The sequence below is a fragment of the Vicia villosa genome, linkage group LG4 (genome assembly GCF_029867415.1).
Source record: "Vicia villosa cultivar HV-30 ecotype Madison, WI linkage group LG4, Vvil1.0, whole genome shotgun sequence".
In the NCBI taxonomy this organism is placed as follows: domain Eukaryota; kingdom Viridiplantae; phylum Streptophyta; class Magnoliopsida; order Fabales; family Fabaceae; genus Vicia; species Vicia villosa.
Window position 1 is genome coordinate 194,361,279 of NC_081183.1, and position 17,087 is coordinate 194,378,365.

Here is a 17,087-nt window from a genome sequence, read left to right on the forward strand (position 1 = left end):
TCAGGATCAAAGGCAATTTAAGTAAGACCAGACAATAAATTTGAACCAATTTGAGACAGACATTGGAACATGATAAAGGTATTTTTGAATCAATTCCAGTAAACATAATAAAACATGAATTTCAGAAAACTGTCATGAATCGAATCAAGATTTCTATGAATTGATTCACTTGAATAAGATTAGACAGTTTTTGTATTGGTTTCAGCAAAGAGACTGATTATGGAAAATATGATTTTTCCATTCATCATGTTTATTTTATATTTTATAATTTTAAAATTTATTTCATCTATTACTACTTTTCGAAGATGTTTTCACATGTTAATCCAAGTACACAATGGAAAAAATTATTCTTTTGACTTCTCTTCGTCCAATTAATCTAATTCAATAATTTAAAGTTAAATGTCAAAAATAAAAAATGAGAACACACTTTTAAAGATCAAACATGAGATCGGGTTAAAGAACTTTTCTCCAAATCATGAATGATATTGGTGGATAATGTAAATATCATTCATATGATTGTTTTGGTGTTAGTTTCATTCAAATCAAATTTATGCCTAAAAAAACATACAAAACAATCAAATTCATCAAAGAAAGAAAATGAGGTTTATAGTGAGACAATAGAATGATTAAAAAATTAAACAAGTATTTAAAATAAATAACTCAGTGATTTTTATAATCGAATTTGGTTGCTCATATGCTAGTAAGGGCGGCTTATTCTTGGACTAGTCATCAATTTTTTTTATTTTCTCATTTTTTGTATTGATGATATTATTTTTTTTATTAAAATTACGAGGTATAAAAGTCCTACCTCAAATCACATATATAAAAAAGGTAAAATGTCAAAAAGAAGAGGATAAAATTAAATCCATCAAAATAAAATAAATCAAAAAGAAGAGGATAAAATTAAATCCATCAAAATAAAATAATTAGCAAAAACAAAAAAAAAAAAAATCAGCAGTCCATATTTTTTTCTAATCCTTCTCGAGCGTAAGAAGGGAGATTATCCCATCAAATGGAATCTTGAATGTAATTATCTGTATTTGACATGTGATTCATAAAAATGCTTATATCATGGAATATGTGACATTTTAATTCTAATGGTACGAATGATGTTCAAACACATTCTTCGTTTAATTTTAAGTTGCTAAGGTATAATTTTGATGTTTGATTTTTTTTTTAAAAGGAAGGGATATAGTCGCATTCAATACACAATCTTGTTCATCCTTGAGCTTGAGCATGGTTGATTGCTAAAATAATACTCATGATTTCTGCAAACTAAGAAGTAATTGGTCTTATGTTAGTGGAGAAGGCGCCTAAGAGTGTTTCCAAATGATCACGAAAGAGGCCACCATAAGTAGTTGGGCTCAAGTTGCCTCTAAAAGAGTCATTTGCATCGCATTTAATCCAAGAATTAGGTGGAAAATACAATTAGCTTATTTGATGTTTTGGATGGGATGTGAGTAACACTTAAGGTCACAATATTTAAGAATGTTGAATTCATGAATGGAGGAGAAAATGTGGCCTTTAGAGCTAGTAGAAGGTTGAAAAATGAGATTACTAATCACAATTATATTATTATTATTGAAGTTTGCTTGACCATTATTAAATTTAATATGGTTATTTATGTCAGAGTTTTCTAAAGAATAAAAGTTATCGCTGCAATGATGAGATGTTTTAGTTGCAGGCTCTATCCGTGATTCTAAATGTTATATAGATTATAAAAATTGGATGTATTAATGTTCATACTAATATTGGAGGCCACTAGTTCCTGAATTTGGTAACATAAATGTATTGAAGGAAGAGAAGAGAAAGGGTTTAGTAATCTTGATTATAAAGAGTTCATCAAAGTGTTGGACAAGTGACTACAAACACAAGAGGGGTGAATTGTGGTATTGAAAATACAAAATTAATTTAAAGATTTTATTACTTAAAAAAATGAATTGTGTTAATATTCACATAGTTATAAAAAAAAAAAGGCAAAAAAATAAAACGATAAAGTAAATAATAGAATTCAAAGAGATAGAGTTAGAGAGATTACACCCGAAAATTATCCAGATTCAATCGAATATTGGACTAACCATGTCCTCAAAAGATTTTCTTGAGATTTCACTTTAATGTTCACCTTTTACAAATTATGTCCACAAACCATTGATATAAGCGAATGTAGAGATTTTATGCTACCTTATCCCCCCCACCTAAAAGAGAGCTTTTACAATGGATGAACTCATAAACCAAATAGGAATTTCACCGACTAAACTCAATAACCAAACATAACTTTTACAGGTTGAGTTTTATAACCAAACAGATATTTTTCAATGGTTGAACTCAAAAACCAAACTCGATTCTTCAAGAGTATCACATTCTTGAAAATAAAAAATAGTAGCATGATACTAGTACAAAACTTTCCTCACAAGAAGTTTTCACTGATAAGACACAAAGACAACTTTGGTGAAATAAAATATTTAAAGAGAGAGAAAAGAGTAATAAAATATAAAGAATTAGGAACATTCTAAATTCTAGTGTAAAATGAAGTGAGGAGAAACCTCCTTTATATAAGAGAAAAATGGTTTAAATTAAAACATTTCATGGACCAAATTAATGGCCTAATCGATTTGGCTCATCGAATAGGTACAACAAACAATCAATTGTTATGGCACAAAATAAAAGATTTTGATATAGAGTCATTACCAATAATTAATAGGTTTTCCTAATAGTTTATAAACTCGATCAAACATCATTTAATTGATTAGATAGTTAGAAATAGTTTCCTAATCAATCAGACAATTCCTTAATTAATTGGCTAGGCCTTAAAAATATTTTTAGGTGATGTTGTTAAATAAATAGAGAGACCTTAAAAGTAAGTGTGAGTGTGTGTGTTTGTATGCGCGTGTGCATATGTGTGTGTGTGTGTGTGAGAGAGAGAGAGAGAGAGAGAGAGAGAGAGAGAGAGAGAGAGAGAGAGAGAGAGAGAGAGAGAGAGAGAGAGAGAGAGAGAGAGAGAGAGAGAGAGAGAGAGAGAGAGAGAGAGAGAGAGAGAGAGAGAGAGAGAGAGAGAGAGAGTTTTAATCTTCCACTTGAACTTGAACTTTTAATCTTTCACAATTTTGAAGCTTTCGAGTTCATTTGTCAGATATACCCGTCATATAAGCACTTCACTTAAACTTTTAATCTTCCACTTGAACTTGAACTTTTAGTCTTTCACAACTCTGAAGCTTTTGAGTTCATTTGTCAGATATACCCGTCATATAAGCACTTCACTTGAACTTTTAATCTTCCACTTGATGATACTTGAGATATTTTTAAGTTTATCACCATCATCAAAGAGTTTGAAAGATGTCACCACCGACTTTAGCATTTATCAGTGTTGTTGTCATCAAAATGTCAAAAAAAATCATCAGCATCAACATCATCATTTTCATACCTACAAGCATATATATCCACACAATAGACTAAAATGAGATCTCTTTTACAAAGATTATCATTAGTGACAATGATGTTATGAAATACTCCCTCCGTCCCAAATTATAAGAGAAATTCACTTTTTAATTCATTGAATATTTAATATATCTGGTTTGTATATAGACCAAATACATTAATTATTCAATGAATCAATATAGTAAATTTCTCTTATAATTTGGAACAGAGGGAGTATATCTGTATATGCCAAGAAATTAAAGATTTGGCCAGAGGAATGAATACATGTCAAAAAAAATTTAGATTAGACATGTTATTTAATCTCTTAATTGAAGTGATTATAAGTTCCTCAAAATGAAATATCACCATCATTATAACCCTTTTTATTTTCAAGGTTTGAAAAAAATTAGGATTTTAAATTTGGGGTTTAATAATATTGTTGGAGTGGCACATCTTCTCTTTGATAGTTTGAAGGTTTTGAATTTAGTTTCAAATGATATGAGTGGTTATATTCATGATTTTATTGGGAAGCTAAAAGGAGTGTACTCCCTCCGGCTATTATTATAAGCTTCTCTTTTTAAGTTTATTGAGTAATGAATGTATTTGATCTACATAAAATATCATATACATTCATTGTTCAATGAACCTAAAAAGAGAATATTTGTTTGTAATAATAGTTAGAGGGAGTATTTGTCTTTTAATCAATGTAGTGGCATATTTCTAAGGAGATCGATAAAAATTGTGGGAAGCCTAAGCATTTGAATTTGTCTTTTGACAAAGAAGATTAACGAAAACTCAAAAAATATTTTTAGTGACTTTTTTTTGTCATTAAATCGATCACAAAATTAATTTAGACCACGTGACATTTCATGTTACTACCACATATAAAATTATTTGGGTTAATGAACTTTTTCGTCCCTTTAAATATTTCAAATTTCGTTTTTAGTCCCTCTAAAATTTTCGTTCAAGAAATCGTCCCTTCAAAAATTTTTTTTCGCACTATTGGTCCCTAACATCAAATTTCGTAGCTAATCGGTGGCTAAAGTCGTAGCTAATCTCTGGCAAATTTGTCATTAGGGATCAATAGTTTACACAAAAAATTTTGAAGGGACGATTTCTTAAAGGAAAATTTTGGAGGGACTAAAAACGAAATCGGCAATATTTAGAGGGACTAAAAAGTTCATTAACCCAAATTATTTATTGGCTTTGACAAATAAAATGGATGAAAATGACTAAGTAGTCAAGTTTGTATAGTTAGAGACTCAATTGATATTTTTATAAGTTAAAAAACTAAATAGTCATTTTAAAAAAGGAGGAGTTTGAGATAAGAGTCATTGTTGACAATGTCAAACTTTTTTTGATATTAGCATGTAATAGACTTGAAATCTAAAGGATGTAAAAATTTCTACTTTTGGTACAGATGTTCTTTGAATTGTAACGGACATATTCAGCCTAATTGGGCGAATACCATTTATACTCTTTTAATCGATCACTTCATTGCCTATAAAAAAAAATTGAGAAGACCAAAATGTGAGATACATGGAAAAAATATTAGTAAATTTTTATTTTTTTCCTAATATTTAATATTTATACTCTATTTAAAATTTTATTCTTTAAATATTATTAATTTTAAGAAAATTCTAGCATTAAGAATAATGTTCTCTTCCTCCATTTTAACAAAACTTAGCTCTCACTCATTTCAATCAAAGACTGACCGAAGCAATTGATTATGGATGAGTTCTTCAATTATACCCGCATAACTCTTGATACCGTTCAAGATCCACCTCAGATAAATTTGTATTTGTTCTAATAATAATAAAGAACTAGTAACAAACTCGTGCGTTCGCACGGGTTCTGGTACGCGACGCGCATTTGTTTCAGATGTATATTTGTTAATAGAAAAATATTTAGTTATCCTAGAAAATATTTTGATTAGTAACTTCATGTCCCGTTAATAATTAATATTTTGATAAATAACTTCATATTTCCATATACAAATATTATTTTGATCAATAACTTCATGTCCCCGTGTACCTTAAAAATATTTGATCAGTAACTTCATGTCCCGTTAATAATCAATATTTTGATCAATAATTTCATGTTTTCGTGTACAAAAGGTTTAGTAAAGCATAATCTTATTTTTGCATCACATTTTATACACTAAAACTAACTTAAAAAATATTTAAATAATGTAATATTAATGTTGTTAATTTATCTGTGTTTTGGATGCATACCTATTAAGGGCATAATTTGATGGATAAAGTAACAAAAAATAGTTGATTAATTTTCATATTTAAATTAATAGTTTTATTTTTCCATTTTATATAATCTTCATATTAGAAGAAAATGAAATTTGTTCAAATTTTATTGCATTTATTTTTCCTTTTACAAATAATTATCATCTATAAAATTATTGACAAATTGACTGCATTCTAATTATTATCATAAATAAATATATATGACATGTATGATTATACAAATAAATTATAATTAATGCAATTTATACGTTAAGAATTTAGTCATATACTTATGAAAAAAATTTAACTTGTATGAAATGGATTTTCCCGTTTTTAAAACATTCTTATTTTTATCATTCCATAAAATGAAATTTTATGAAATGTAAACTTAAATATTTCTCCATCTTAAACCTCTAACATTTAGGAACTATGACATGTATCAGTCCCCTCAAAAGCAACCATATTGATATATTATAAATTATAATAGCGGGAAATAAGAAAGACATCATATTTATTATTGAGTAAGTGCATAAATTATAAAACGAAGACACAAAAAATATGTATGTATTCAAAATAGAAATAAAAAGAACCCATAAAAAATCAAAAGAAAATAAGAAATACAAATCTACTTTAATATAAATCTAAAGAAGTCGTGATGGTAACCCTAGTCACATGTCATCTTGCTAACAATCCTCGCCACATATTTAAGGAACGAAAGATGAATATTAAAGATCATCGTTAGTCTATTTTTTATTTCCAGATAACACTCTTCATCCAACAAAGTTATATTGGAGACCAAAACATGGTTAAAGGAGCTTGAGATGACCTTGAATCAAGAAATTTCTATTATAATTTTATTTATTTTTAAGGCTTAAATACACTTTTCGTCCCTGTAAGTTAGCGTGTTTTTGATTTTCGTCCCTGTAAGTTATTTTTTTGGGATTTAGTCCTTATATTTCAGTTTCGTGTTCGTTTTAGTCCCTAAAATCAAAATCCGTAGGAAATTTCACAAGAAAATCCGCAGGTAACCTGCAGATTTTCCTGCGGATTTTGGCTTTAGGGACTAAACCTCAAGCAAAAAGTAAGATATAGGGACTAAAACCCAAAAAAATAACTTACAGGAACGAAAATAAAAAACACGCTAACTTACAGGGACGAAAAGTGTATTTAAGCCTATTTTTAATATTCTACATGTTTCTGCTCATTGTGAGTTTAAATATGTGACTTTAGTTTTATATTTTCACTTTTTGATACTCTTCGAGATTGTAGGATAGTTTTTCACTTTTTGATTTGATACTCTTCGAGATTGTGGTATATATTTATCTTATTTTATTTCTTTTTTCTTGATTTATTTTGGGTATAGTAGTTTTTCAGTAATTAAAAAAACTTAGTTTTAAAAATACTAAATTCTAAAATTTTACACAAAAGAGGATAATTTTAATATAAAAGATTACTGAAGAAGTTAAAAGATTTAAATATTTAAGAAACACTTAATTTAATATGGTAAGATATAATATGATTTTAAAAAAATATATCTAAAAAATAATAAATACTTTATACTCTTTATATTTTATCAAATTATTCATTTTAATGACCATTCATTCCTCCCTTTTAATGAATTTATATTTTCTTTTAATATAGCAAATAATTAATTCACTTTTAAAATTGAATTTACTTTCCATATTTTGTTATTAATGTCAATAAATAAAATTTAATTCATAATTATTTCTCATAAAGAACGTCATGATTTTTTTCCTATTAATTAAATGTTTAAATTGTGGGTCTCAATGCATAGGTCTATCACACAGTAAAAAAAAATTAAATTGTGGGCCTCAATGCATTTTAGCATTTGTAGGTCTCTCATTGAATTGTGGGTCTCTTCATGCTTTTAATTTCCAATTTCTTCTTTTTTGACCATTACATATAAAAATCATTCAAATAAATGAAAACGTAATTAAAATTTACAAAATTATTAAGTTTTTTTATGTAAAAATTAATCTTTTGTGAACAAAACAAAAAAATTAATAAGAAAAAGTAAAACTTATAAATTAAAAAAAATTGAATCATCCATTCATAATATTATCACCATTTTATTATGTCTTTCAAAATAGTTTAGATGATGTGTGTTGTTATAGATCCATTATCCCATTTGTATCATTATTCCATGTCACATTTCATACTTCCCATAGTCTACAATCCTCTTGGCCTCTGCATGCAAAACTCAAAATTCAAATTAGAAAAACAAATAAAAAAGCTTTTTAACCTTTAAAACACAAAAAAACAACACCATTAACCATTTACCGCATATTTTTCTTGACATATATTAGTCATATCATCGGCCGCAGGAGACAGAACCACCGGGTCGGAATTTTTATACACAATTTTTTTCATCAAAATTAGAAATAACAGATATAAAAATAACATAAATAAAAATAACATATATGGTCTAAAATGACTAACCAAAATTTATGTTTTCACAAACATTGTTGATGTTTTTTACTATTTATTTTCGTGTCCTTATCAATAGATCTATAATCTGAAAAAATAAAAGAAGTGAAAAATATGTTAAAACATGAAAAAGAGAAAACAAAAATTTAAATTCAAACTTACATTTTTAATGTAGTTTTACTACCCGTTTCTGTGTGCATATCAATATTACTACAACCTGGAAAAGAAGAGAAAACCAAAAGAAATTATAATAGTGTTAAAAATTAATGAAGATATAAAAATTATATATGAATGGATGAAAATAAAAATGAAGAAGGAAGAACCAAATAGAAATGAGAGAAACATCAAGTAGAAAGAGAGCAGAAGAGGAAGATTTGGGTTTATTTTTGAAATCATAAATTGATGTCGCAGATTAGCGGTTGTTTCGATTTGGTTACAATAAGAAAAAGAGAGACAAACAGAAATTATCGGTGGAGGAAAAAGGTGACCGGGGATGCAAGGATTTAGTTTGGGTAGGATGTTGAAGAGAGATAGGGATGAAGTGGTTTTATAGGGAAGAATAAATCGTTTGTATGAGAGGAAGGAAAACCAAAAATGCAAGTAAAGTAGATAGAGAGTCAGTCTGCTAGGTACTAAGCTGATGTGAAAAGATGGAAAAAAGCTATACTTTTTTCGATAGAGAAAGAAAAAGAAAAATAGTAATGATTGTATATTTCAAAAAGGTAGTACAAGAAAGTACCATTGAAAATTATTCAAAAAAGTAGTAGAAGAATACAAGAAATTGCATTGAAAAAGTAGTTTTTTGGAAGCTGATCAAAGAGCATAGCCACGTGGACATTTAATAGCAAAGCAGGGTAAAAATGGTATTTCCAGAACAATTGATTTTCTTATATAATAGATATAGCAACACCAAATGTGACAAATCATGCTGAAATATTAACAAATGTACAAAAAAAGAATTTTTTCCTCCAATGCCACAACCATGAAACCAATTTCCCTTAATGCCACGCTTTGGAAAATAATTCCCAGAATGCCACGGGATTGAATCATGTCGCCAAATGGATTGGCGTAAGCCTTTTTTTTTTTCTTTTATTTAAACTAGTGTCTTACCCGTGCGTTCGCACGGGTACCCGTCTGTCTCGCGCATTGGGTTTTAGGGCACCTTAATAACATAGGGAAAATGAATATATATGTGTAAGTTCATATAATAAGTTAAAATATTTTAAATAGGTTAAAAATAGATGTTGGACCTTAGTTTATTGGGCCTTAGAATTATAGCCTTGGTGCATAAAACCTATTTTGTTGTTAGACCCAATGTGTTAATAGGCCCACAAAAGAATCCTATTATTGGTATTGTTACATATTGATGGCATTTAAATTGAAAGTAACGTTGGATTCATAACTCTTCAAACTGTTGGGAATCAAAGAGGCTGTCTTTTGGTATTGTTGGTGTAAGAAACGCAGGGTTGTGTAATAAGTGTGAAGAACAAAATGTCGCAGGCAAGAAGGTATGTGCATGTGTTACTGTTTATGTTGTTTGCAGAGTTTATCATAAGATATTCATCCATTTAGAGGTCGCAATGTTGTTTTGATTCCAGTTCACCCGATCGGTTGGAGTTGCAAACTCCATGGAAGCAGCTCACAGTTGAGAGGATACTGAGTGGGTCACATGAGAATGATTATGTTATGGAGAAATGGAAGAAACAACATGAAAGATTGAATCGTGTCGATGATGGCGGTGTAGTTTCTGTTGAGGCTGCCAGGATTGTTGAACATAAAGGGTAATCTTATCGTCTATTTTTTTTGTGTATTGAATTCCATTTAACCTCCACAAAATTGAATTTGTTTATGGAATAATGAGTTACAACTTAGTTTAATAAGTAGTTTGTATGTTATTGTTGATCCATATATCTCTTGCTACCAACAAATGTTGATGGAAGAACAACTCGTTTTCCTCGCTTTTGGTGTTCATTTCTTGTATCGCCATCAGTTTGAGCGGCCAAATTATTATATTTGCCCACTCTTAATTTCGATTGATTATCTCTCAACCAATTCAGTCGTTCGGATTCCATCATAGCATAGCCGTCGACTAAGAATTGTTGAAATAGGCGTCTTGAGTAAAGTAGTGTTTTTGCCTCTTTGCGACGTTGTTGTAACCGGTAAGAAAACCAATCCTTAATGCTTTGACGGTTTCTCTTAGTGACCTCAGTTTCATGGCGATATCTGTGCATTATATTTTTCCTGTAACCATCTTCCCCATAAGGAAATATAAGAGGATACTGATAAGCCAAATATGCTGGGTGAAACTCATCTATTCGCTGCAAACCACCATCGCGGCGCTGAATTAAGATGTCCCTTTTATCAGCAGAATCAATGTCTCCCACAATGAGTGCAGCCACTTCTGAGACCGTAGGTTTGTTGTAAACACGGCCATCTTCGGATCTATCAGAAATAAGCCTGAGTTTTAAATCTGTGAAAGAATTTGTCCTTAAAACATCCCTTGCCATTCTAAAAGCTTTGGCATGAACATTGTTCTCATCTAACATCATCTTGAGCTTTTTGACAACCGGTCGCTCGATGCCTTTATTGTCCCTGTTTATTTTTCGCAGCCATGAATAAATAGTTTAACAAAATATTTTTATAAAACAATTGTGTAATTATGTCTGAGCATGCTTACTTGAAACATTTTATTCTGTGTTCAACTTCATTGTCCGTGTCATAGATGTATAATTGAGCATATTGCGGAGGTTGCCCTCTTTCTGGCAGCAATGTACCAATTCGATGACAGGTCTGACCCTGCAGTCTCAAAGTAGGGGGTCCTCCTCTTTTAGAGTATGTTGTGTCGAACTTCATTCCAGGGGAAGTGAATGAGAACATTGCGTTGTATGTTCGTATGTTAGCCTGGTAGTTTTTACTGTCTGGATATGTTTTATTAAATAAAAGATGTTGCAACACCTGTGGAGGTTGTTCAAGGAACGGAAGAACAATTTTTCCTCCACGGCAACAACGATAAAAGCGAGGAGTTGCTGTAATTTTGTGTCTATTGACTTTTTCCTGGTACCACATACATGCTTGGCAGTGTGCGCATTCATAACTTTGGTCGCCAATATCGTAATATTCTGAAAGAAGAAACCACAATACTGAATATGTCTATTAACAAAAGAAGTGTACATCATTTGGTTATCAGTGTATGATATGGAAATACCTTGAAGATGGGCCTCCTGTAATTGTGCCGGGTCTGAATCTTCGTCAGAGTCGGAACTATTAGAAGATTCTAAATTATTCTCAGAGTTGGAGTCATTATTGTCCTCATAATGAGATTCAACAGACATATTATGATTTGAGGTAGATGGATGATCCATGGACTGACTTGACATATTATAATTTGAAGTAGATGCATGATCCATGTTCTGACTTTGACTAACAATGTTGTTTGTATTTTGAACCCTACTAACTTCAGTATTGAACAAATTTCTCAATCTTTTTCTGTTATCCAAGATTATTTTCCTTCTCTTTCTAGCCATAGCTGTTTCAATAGTGGTTTCATATGTTACAGAAGATGTAAAATTATGATTTAGATGGGAAGTGAGGTTGCTTGATCTGACACGGTTTCGATAATCCCTCTTTGCTTTAAGAATAAGCTTTCTCCTCTTTCTTGCAATGGATGTTTGAGGAGCAGTGTTTTTAACAACATCTGTTTCCATCACAAACACAAAAGTAGGATGAATATTAATACTACAAATAAGATTGATTTGTATAGATTTATGCACACAATATGGAGGTATAGCATTCTACTTCATGCTTTTGAATACTAAAAGTTTACAGTTTCTAATTGAAGGGGTATTGGTGGGTTCAAATGTCATGAATGTAGTATTGATTTTAATTTTTCTTTCATACTTGAATATATATGAAGTTGGAACTGAATATGAATAGAATGATGGTTATAGATTTAAATTACTACTTATCCCTTCCTTATAACTGTTGTGTGTGTTAAATGTATTTAATTTAATCTATACAGGTTATTTATAATATTTTATTTGATGGATGTGTTACTCTTTTAAAAAGACTTTAAGTCAAAACTAATATTATAAGTAAATAGAAACTGAACAGTTAACCCACTTTCTGCATGTACCAAGTACTTGTTTCCTATTGCACTGAATAGAAGTTTAGCATTGCAACTGCCTGCGCTTAGGGTTCCGACAATGGCATCTTCACATGGTGGTCCTTCTGTGCGTATTCCCTCTGATGATGAAAATGATTTCAGGTATGAGTAGATAATTTTATTTCACCTTTGCTTTGCCGTACAAAATAGGGTATACCGGTATACAAAATATGGTAGTGTGGTAATAACACTTAACAACATTTAGTGATGGGTGTAGTATCAGTATAGCGCAATGTTGTATTATGTGTGGTATTTGTCAAGAAATCAAATGTGACTGAATGACTATTGTTGGTTTTTATTGTTGGATTTCATATCCCGTCGTTGATCGCCATATGACTATTGCTTAGTAAAGAATGCTTTATATGCGGTTTGTTTTTAATCCATATTTGTTGTTGGAACAGCAATGATCAGGCAATGGAAATCATAGAAGATTTGGTAAAGGAAACAGGGTATGATCCTAAGGTGGAACGAAAACGCAGGAATAAACAGCGCAATGTCACCGCTGATCATGTTGTGACGAATGTTGATGTTGTCGCACAAAATAGCGCAAGGGTTATAAGCAATCCCAATGCAGGACCTGTAAAGATAAAAGAGGAATCAACAGACATTGACACAAATGAAATCAAAGTTTCTGAAGTTGGTGAACCAAGTGGATCAAAAGAGGGTAAGAAACAAAAGGGTAAAGTGGTGAAAAAACCAAAGGTGGGTACAGACATTACTGTAGACAGTTCTACAGGGGCTCAAAAATTTTTCTGGAACACCCATGTTACAAATGCTAAATCTACACAGCAGAATGTAATGGTAAGGAGATATTTGAATATGAGCAACATGTTATTGAAAATGTAAATAGTATATATTGTTAATAGTTACCTTATTTCTTGTATGCAGCATTTCCCTAAGGAAATCGCCAAAAGATGCCTCCGTCGCTTTCAAGATGAAATCAACCTGCTGGATGTGAGGACGAAGAACATTGTTACCTGTCAGGTTCACAAAGCTAACAGAAAAGGAATACCCCAGCCATATGAAAAGTACATGGCCCTGGGATGGTACGACTTCGCCAAATCTCTTAACCTGCGTAATGGGGATACAATAGCGTGGAGTATGCTGCGATTCTCTCCATATATCTATGTGAAGGTTGAAAGACAATGAAGAAACTACTGCTATTTGCAAACCGTGTACTATACCCGAATTTTAATGGTTACATTATATGTTGGGAATGTTATTTTGGTACTTTGTGTTATATATATTCTGCTACATGTTATTTTGTAAGCACTTTATCCAAAATGGGAACACAGTAATATTGTGACCACTGGAAGATCTAATCTATAATCGTTTTCGGGACAAATTTTTTAAGTTCTCCTATTATATTCTATTAGGTAATTCTTTACTGTTATATTTCTCATGAGTTTATATCGTTAGAATCCATGGTTTGCAAGGATGATATGCATTTCTATTTCTATTATTATTTGTTGTTTATATAATCCGATTTTATTAAGTTATGCACGTTCGGTTTAGTAAGTAGGTCGATTCGTTTTTTTTGAATTCATGCACAGCTGCTGCTTTTATTCTTGATTCTGGACTACTGTCTAATTGTTCCTCAATCAATGACACCGATCTTGATTGGTATGAGTCAGGAGTTTAGTCAATCTGTTGAGCATTTGCTTAATTTTTGTTGTTCTTTCAGGAAGAAGTAAAGCTGCAGAATTCTTAAGAACTAATGTTAAAATGAAATCTGTGCCATAATATTGTATCAACATTATAGTAAGATCAGTCATAAAATTATTTATAGATAGTTAACATAGTCAAATGTTAAAAGTCCTGGTGTTTGTTAGGGAGACACAATCCATGTTTTAGTTTTCAATGTAATGACAGAAAACTTAAATTCTGCTAATCCAAACAAACGGTTCTATGCGACATCATTATTGTAAGTAACATTAAAAATAATAAAAAAGGAGCACCCCGCTATAAGAGGTATAGTTAAAATGGAATGTTTGCTATATGATCAAAAAGAATCAAAATAATTTATAATAGTATATATAATATGTAGTTCATTTTGAATCATTTGAATATAATAAGTGAAAGAAACCATTGATAATTCTTAAATCAAAGTGAACATAACAGAAGCACATAGCCAGTATTCATGCACTAATTATTACAGAAAATGAAATCACACACATGATTAAAAGCAAAGGAAACTAACATTCAGTTTTTATAATAAACACCTAAGCAAAACACACAGAAAATAAAAATATTCCTAATCAATCTTCTCCATTTTAATTATCTTCTTCAGCTTGTTTGATGACAGTTCCCCATCATGTAATCCGTCCAAATCAATAGATTCACTTGATGCAGCAGAAAAATGTCTCTTACCACCAGGTGTGACAGCAGCAGGCTTGTGTTCAGATGTAATTTCCAGGTCCTGCAATGGCACGATGAAGACTATTAGTTAGGAATATTGATATAAATGTAAGTCGGTAAGTGTTAGTAATATTGATATAAATGTAAGTAGGTAAGTGTGTTGCAGTGAGACTTACTGTAACCAATTCACAGTCTTCATTGGCATCTGTTTTAGCTTCATCAACACTCTCTTTAATCTATATATTGTTAAACACAGTTTTCAATATAACATAATCAAAGGAAAAGCAAAAAAATGCATACAGAGTTTAAAATTTCTACCTCCAGAGTATCAGGTAAGACAGTTTGGATTGGATTAGGTTCCTTGAGAATTTACCAAAGAAAAGCAAAATCAGGCCAAAAATTGTTATAATATGAAGTCCTCTTTTATAAAACAAATGTCAGTTTATTAGAGCTGACCTCATTTGTTCCCCATTTTTCCTTAAGTTGCTGGATAATAGGATCATTTTTTATAATCATAACGACGGAACAGTTCTTCCAGCGTGGATGCCACTTAACCTTCATAGCCATTTCCAACTTCAACAACTGATCAAGTGCTAACGGAAAGTCCAATGGATCAGTAATTCCAGCCTATTAAAACAACTGGCCATATTAGTGTACACAGAGCATTGAAAAGTACATTCTAATTCGTCTGCATAATATAAATATAACCTGAATCATAGTGTTACGAAGTTGCGATGCAGATAAACCCAACAGCATTTCACATTCTCTGTTCCAGAAGACAAAATTGCAGCTTTGGCCCCCGTGAGTAACCTCAATTTCAATCTTATACCTGAACATCATAAGAAGTCGTTCCGTTAAAAAAGCCGACAACATAGAAACATCAAAAACATGACAGAAACATCATCTATTAGGTGAGAACAACGAAAACCTAAGGACTTCAGCCATGGTTTCATGACCAGCTTCACACTCAAAGGGGGGGCTGTCCCCGCGCGCTATAGATTGACACATATGGCAGGCACGATAGAACCATCCAAACGGAGATGCTACTAATAATTTTGTTGTAGCGACAGTAGCGCAAAATGTAACCTGGACAAATAGCCGCCAAAATTAGAAACATGTGACACACTAAACAATGAGGTTATAATTATGATAATATAGGAAAATAGAAAGACATACATCCGTAAGTTGAATAATCTCAGCAATAGGCAAAACAACAGCCTTTGAGAACAATTTTTGCACAGGAGTGAGCTGTTGATTTTCAGAACTTTGGGAGGAATATTGGGAATTCCCTCCAAGTTGGTCAGACAGGGTTACCTTGCTCTCCTCAGGCATTCTGCAGAGCATGGATCATTATCAAATTCATACATGAAAAAAATAATTGCATAAAATGGATGACACTATCAACATACCTATCAATAAAGTCTTTCATGATCGGAAAATCAGCATCAACACATAAAAGGGTCACATTGTAGGTGTTTGTCACAGACAGAGGATACTTTCCTGCAAATTCAAATTACACCTTGTCAATATATTTATCACAGATTTTGTTGTTTTAGTATTAATTTAAAAAATAAGTCATGGAATAACCTTCTTCCTTCACTTTGGCATATTGAAGCAACACAACTGTAGGTAGTGATGCAGCAACCCTAACTTTGTTAAACTTGATGAACTGATCCGCGTATGATTCCCACAGAGTACAGTTCAACATGTTGTTGCTAAAACATGATCACAACACATTAAGCTATATAACATGATTCATATATGAGGCAGTCTAATGTATAAAAAAACAAACCTGTGATCACGCAACATCATGCTAATTTGCTGCTTCTTTGCACCTGACTCAGTCTGTGCATAACCAATACTATCCACCATTCCAACGACATCTGAAATAAATTTATTAATTTCACACGGCTATAATGCATCAAAACATGAGACAATAAAAAAACCAAACACCATACTCACGAATCAGAACATGTTTGTCAAACCTCCCTGTTATGATGTTTGAAAAACTTGTAAATAAAATCGATTTCGGGGGTATCTCATGTTTGTCTTCATCAAGAACAGACGTTCCAGCAGTAAACTTTATCATATATCTGTGCCCCGATGCCCTGAAGGCCAGAACATAAGGCACCACCTTAAAATTAGATATAGTATAAGTATGGCCTAATAAGCATTTTTCGGTGAAAACCGACACATGCGGTGCTGGAACAACAGCATGAATATCATCTCCCTGCAGCAGAAACCAAAAAATGATTCAAACTATACAAACATAGGTAAATGATAAACACACTGAAACATAAACAGGGTAATCACCAATTTGTCAACAAAGATCATTTCAAAATGTTCCTTGCTGTTGGACACAACTTTCCATCGGTGGTGAATCCTAACAACAATCTTCCAAAGCTCTTTTCCATCATTGATCTCTGCTATTCTCTCAACAGGCCTTGACATGATAATGCAAATTCACA

General features: G+C 31.4%; 1 protein-coding gene across 1 annotated transcript; it reads right to left on the reverse strand.

Moving 5' to 3' along the window:
• Nucleotides 1-9,991: 9,991 nt before the first annotated feature.
• LOC131598625 (uncharacterized) lies at nt 9,992-11,803 on the reverse strand. Its single transcript, XM_058871207.1, has 3 exons — nt 11,305-11,803; nt 10,777-11,218; nt 9,992-10,691 (listed from the first exon to the last, which is right to left on the reverse strand). The coding sequence occupies exons 1-3, from the start codon at nt 11,801-11,803 to the stop codon at nt 9,992-9,994; spliced, it is 1,641 nt and encodes a 546-aa protein (XP_058727190.1).
• Nucleotides 11,804-17,087: the final 5,284 nt, after the last annotated feature.

Excerpts from the sequence above, each read along its gene's own strand:
- LOC131598625 (XM_058871207.1), bottom strand. The coding sequence starts at position 11,803 with ATGGAAACAGATGTTGTTAAAAACACTGCTCCTCAAACATCCATTGCA. Across the intron at positions 11,219-11,304 it reads ACAGGAGGCCCATCTTCAAG|AATATTACGATATTGGCGAC; the intron begins GTATTTCCATAT and ends TTCTTCTTTCAG. Across the intron at positions 10,692-10,776 it reads CACAGAATAAAATGTTTCAA|GGACAATAAAGGCATCGAGC; the intron begins GTAAGCATGCTC and ends AAAAATAAACAG.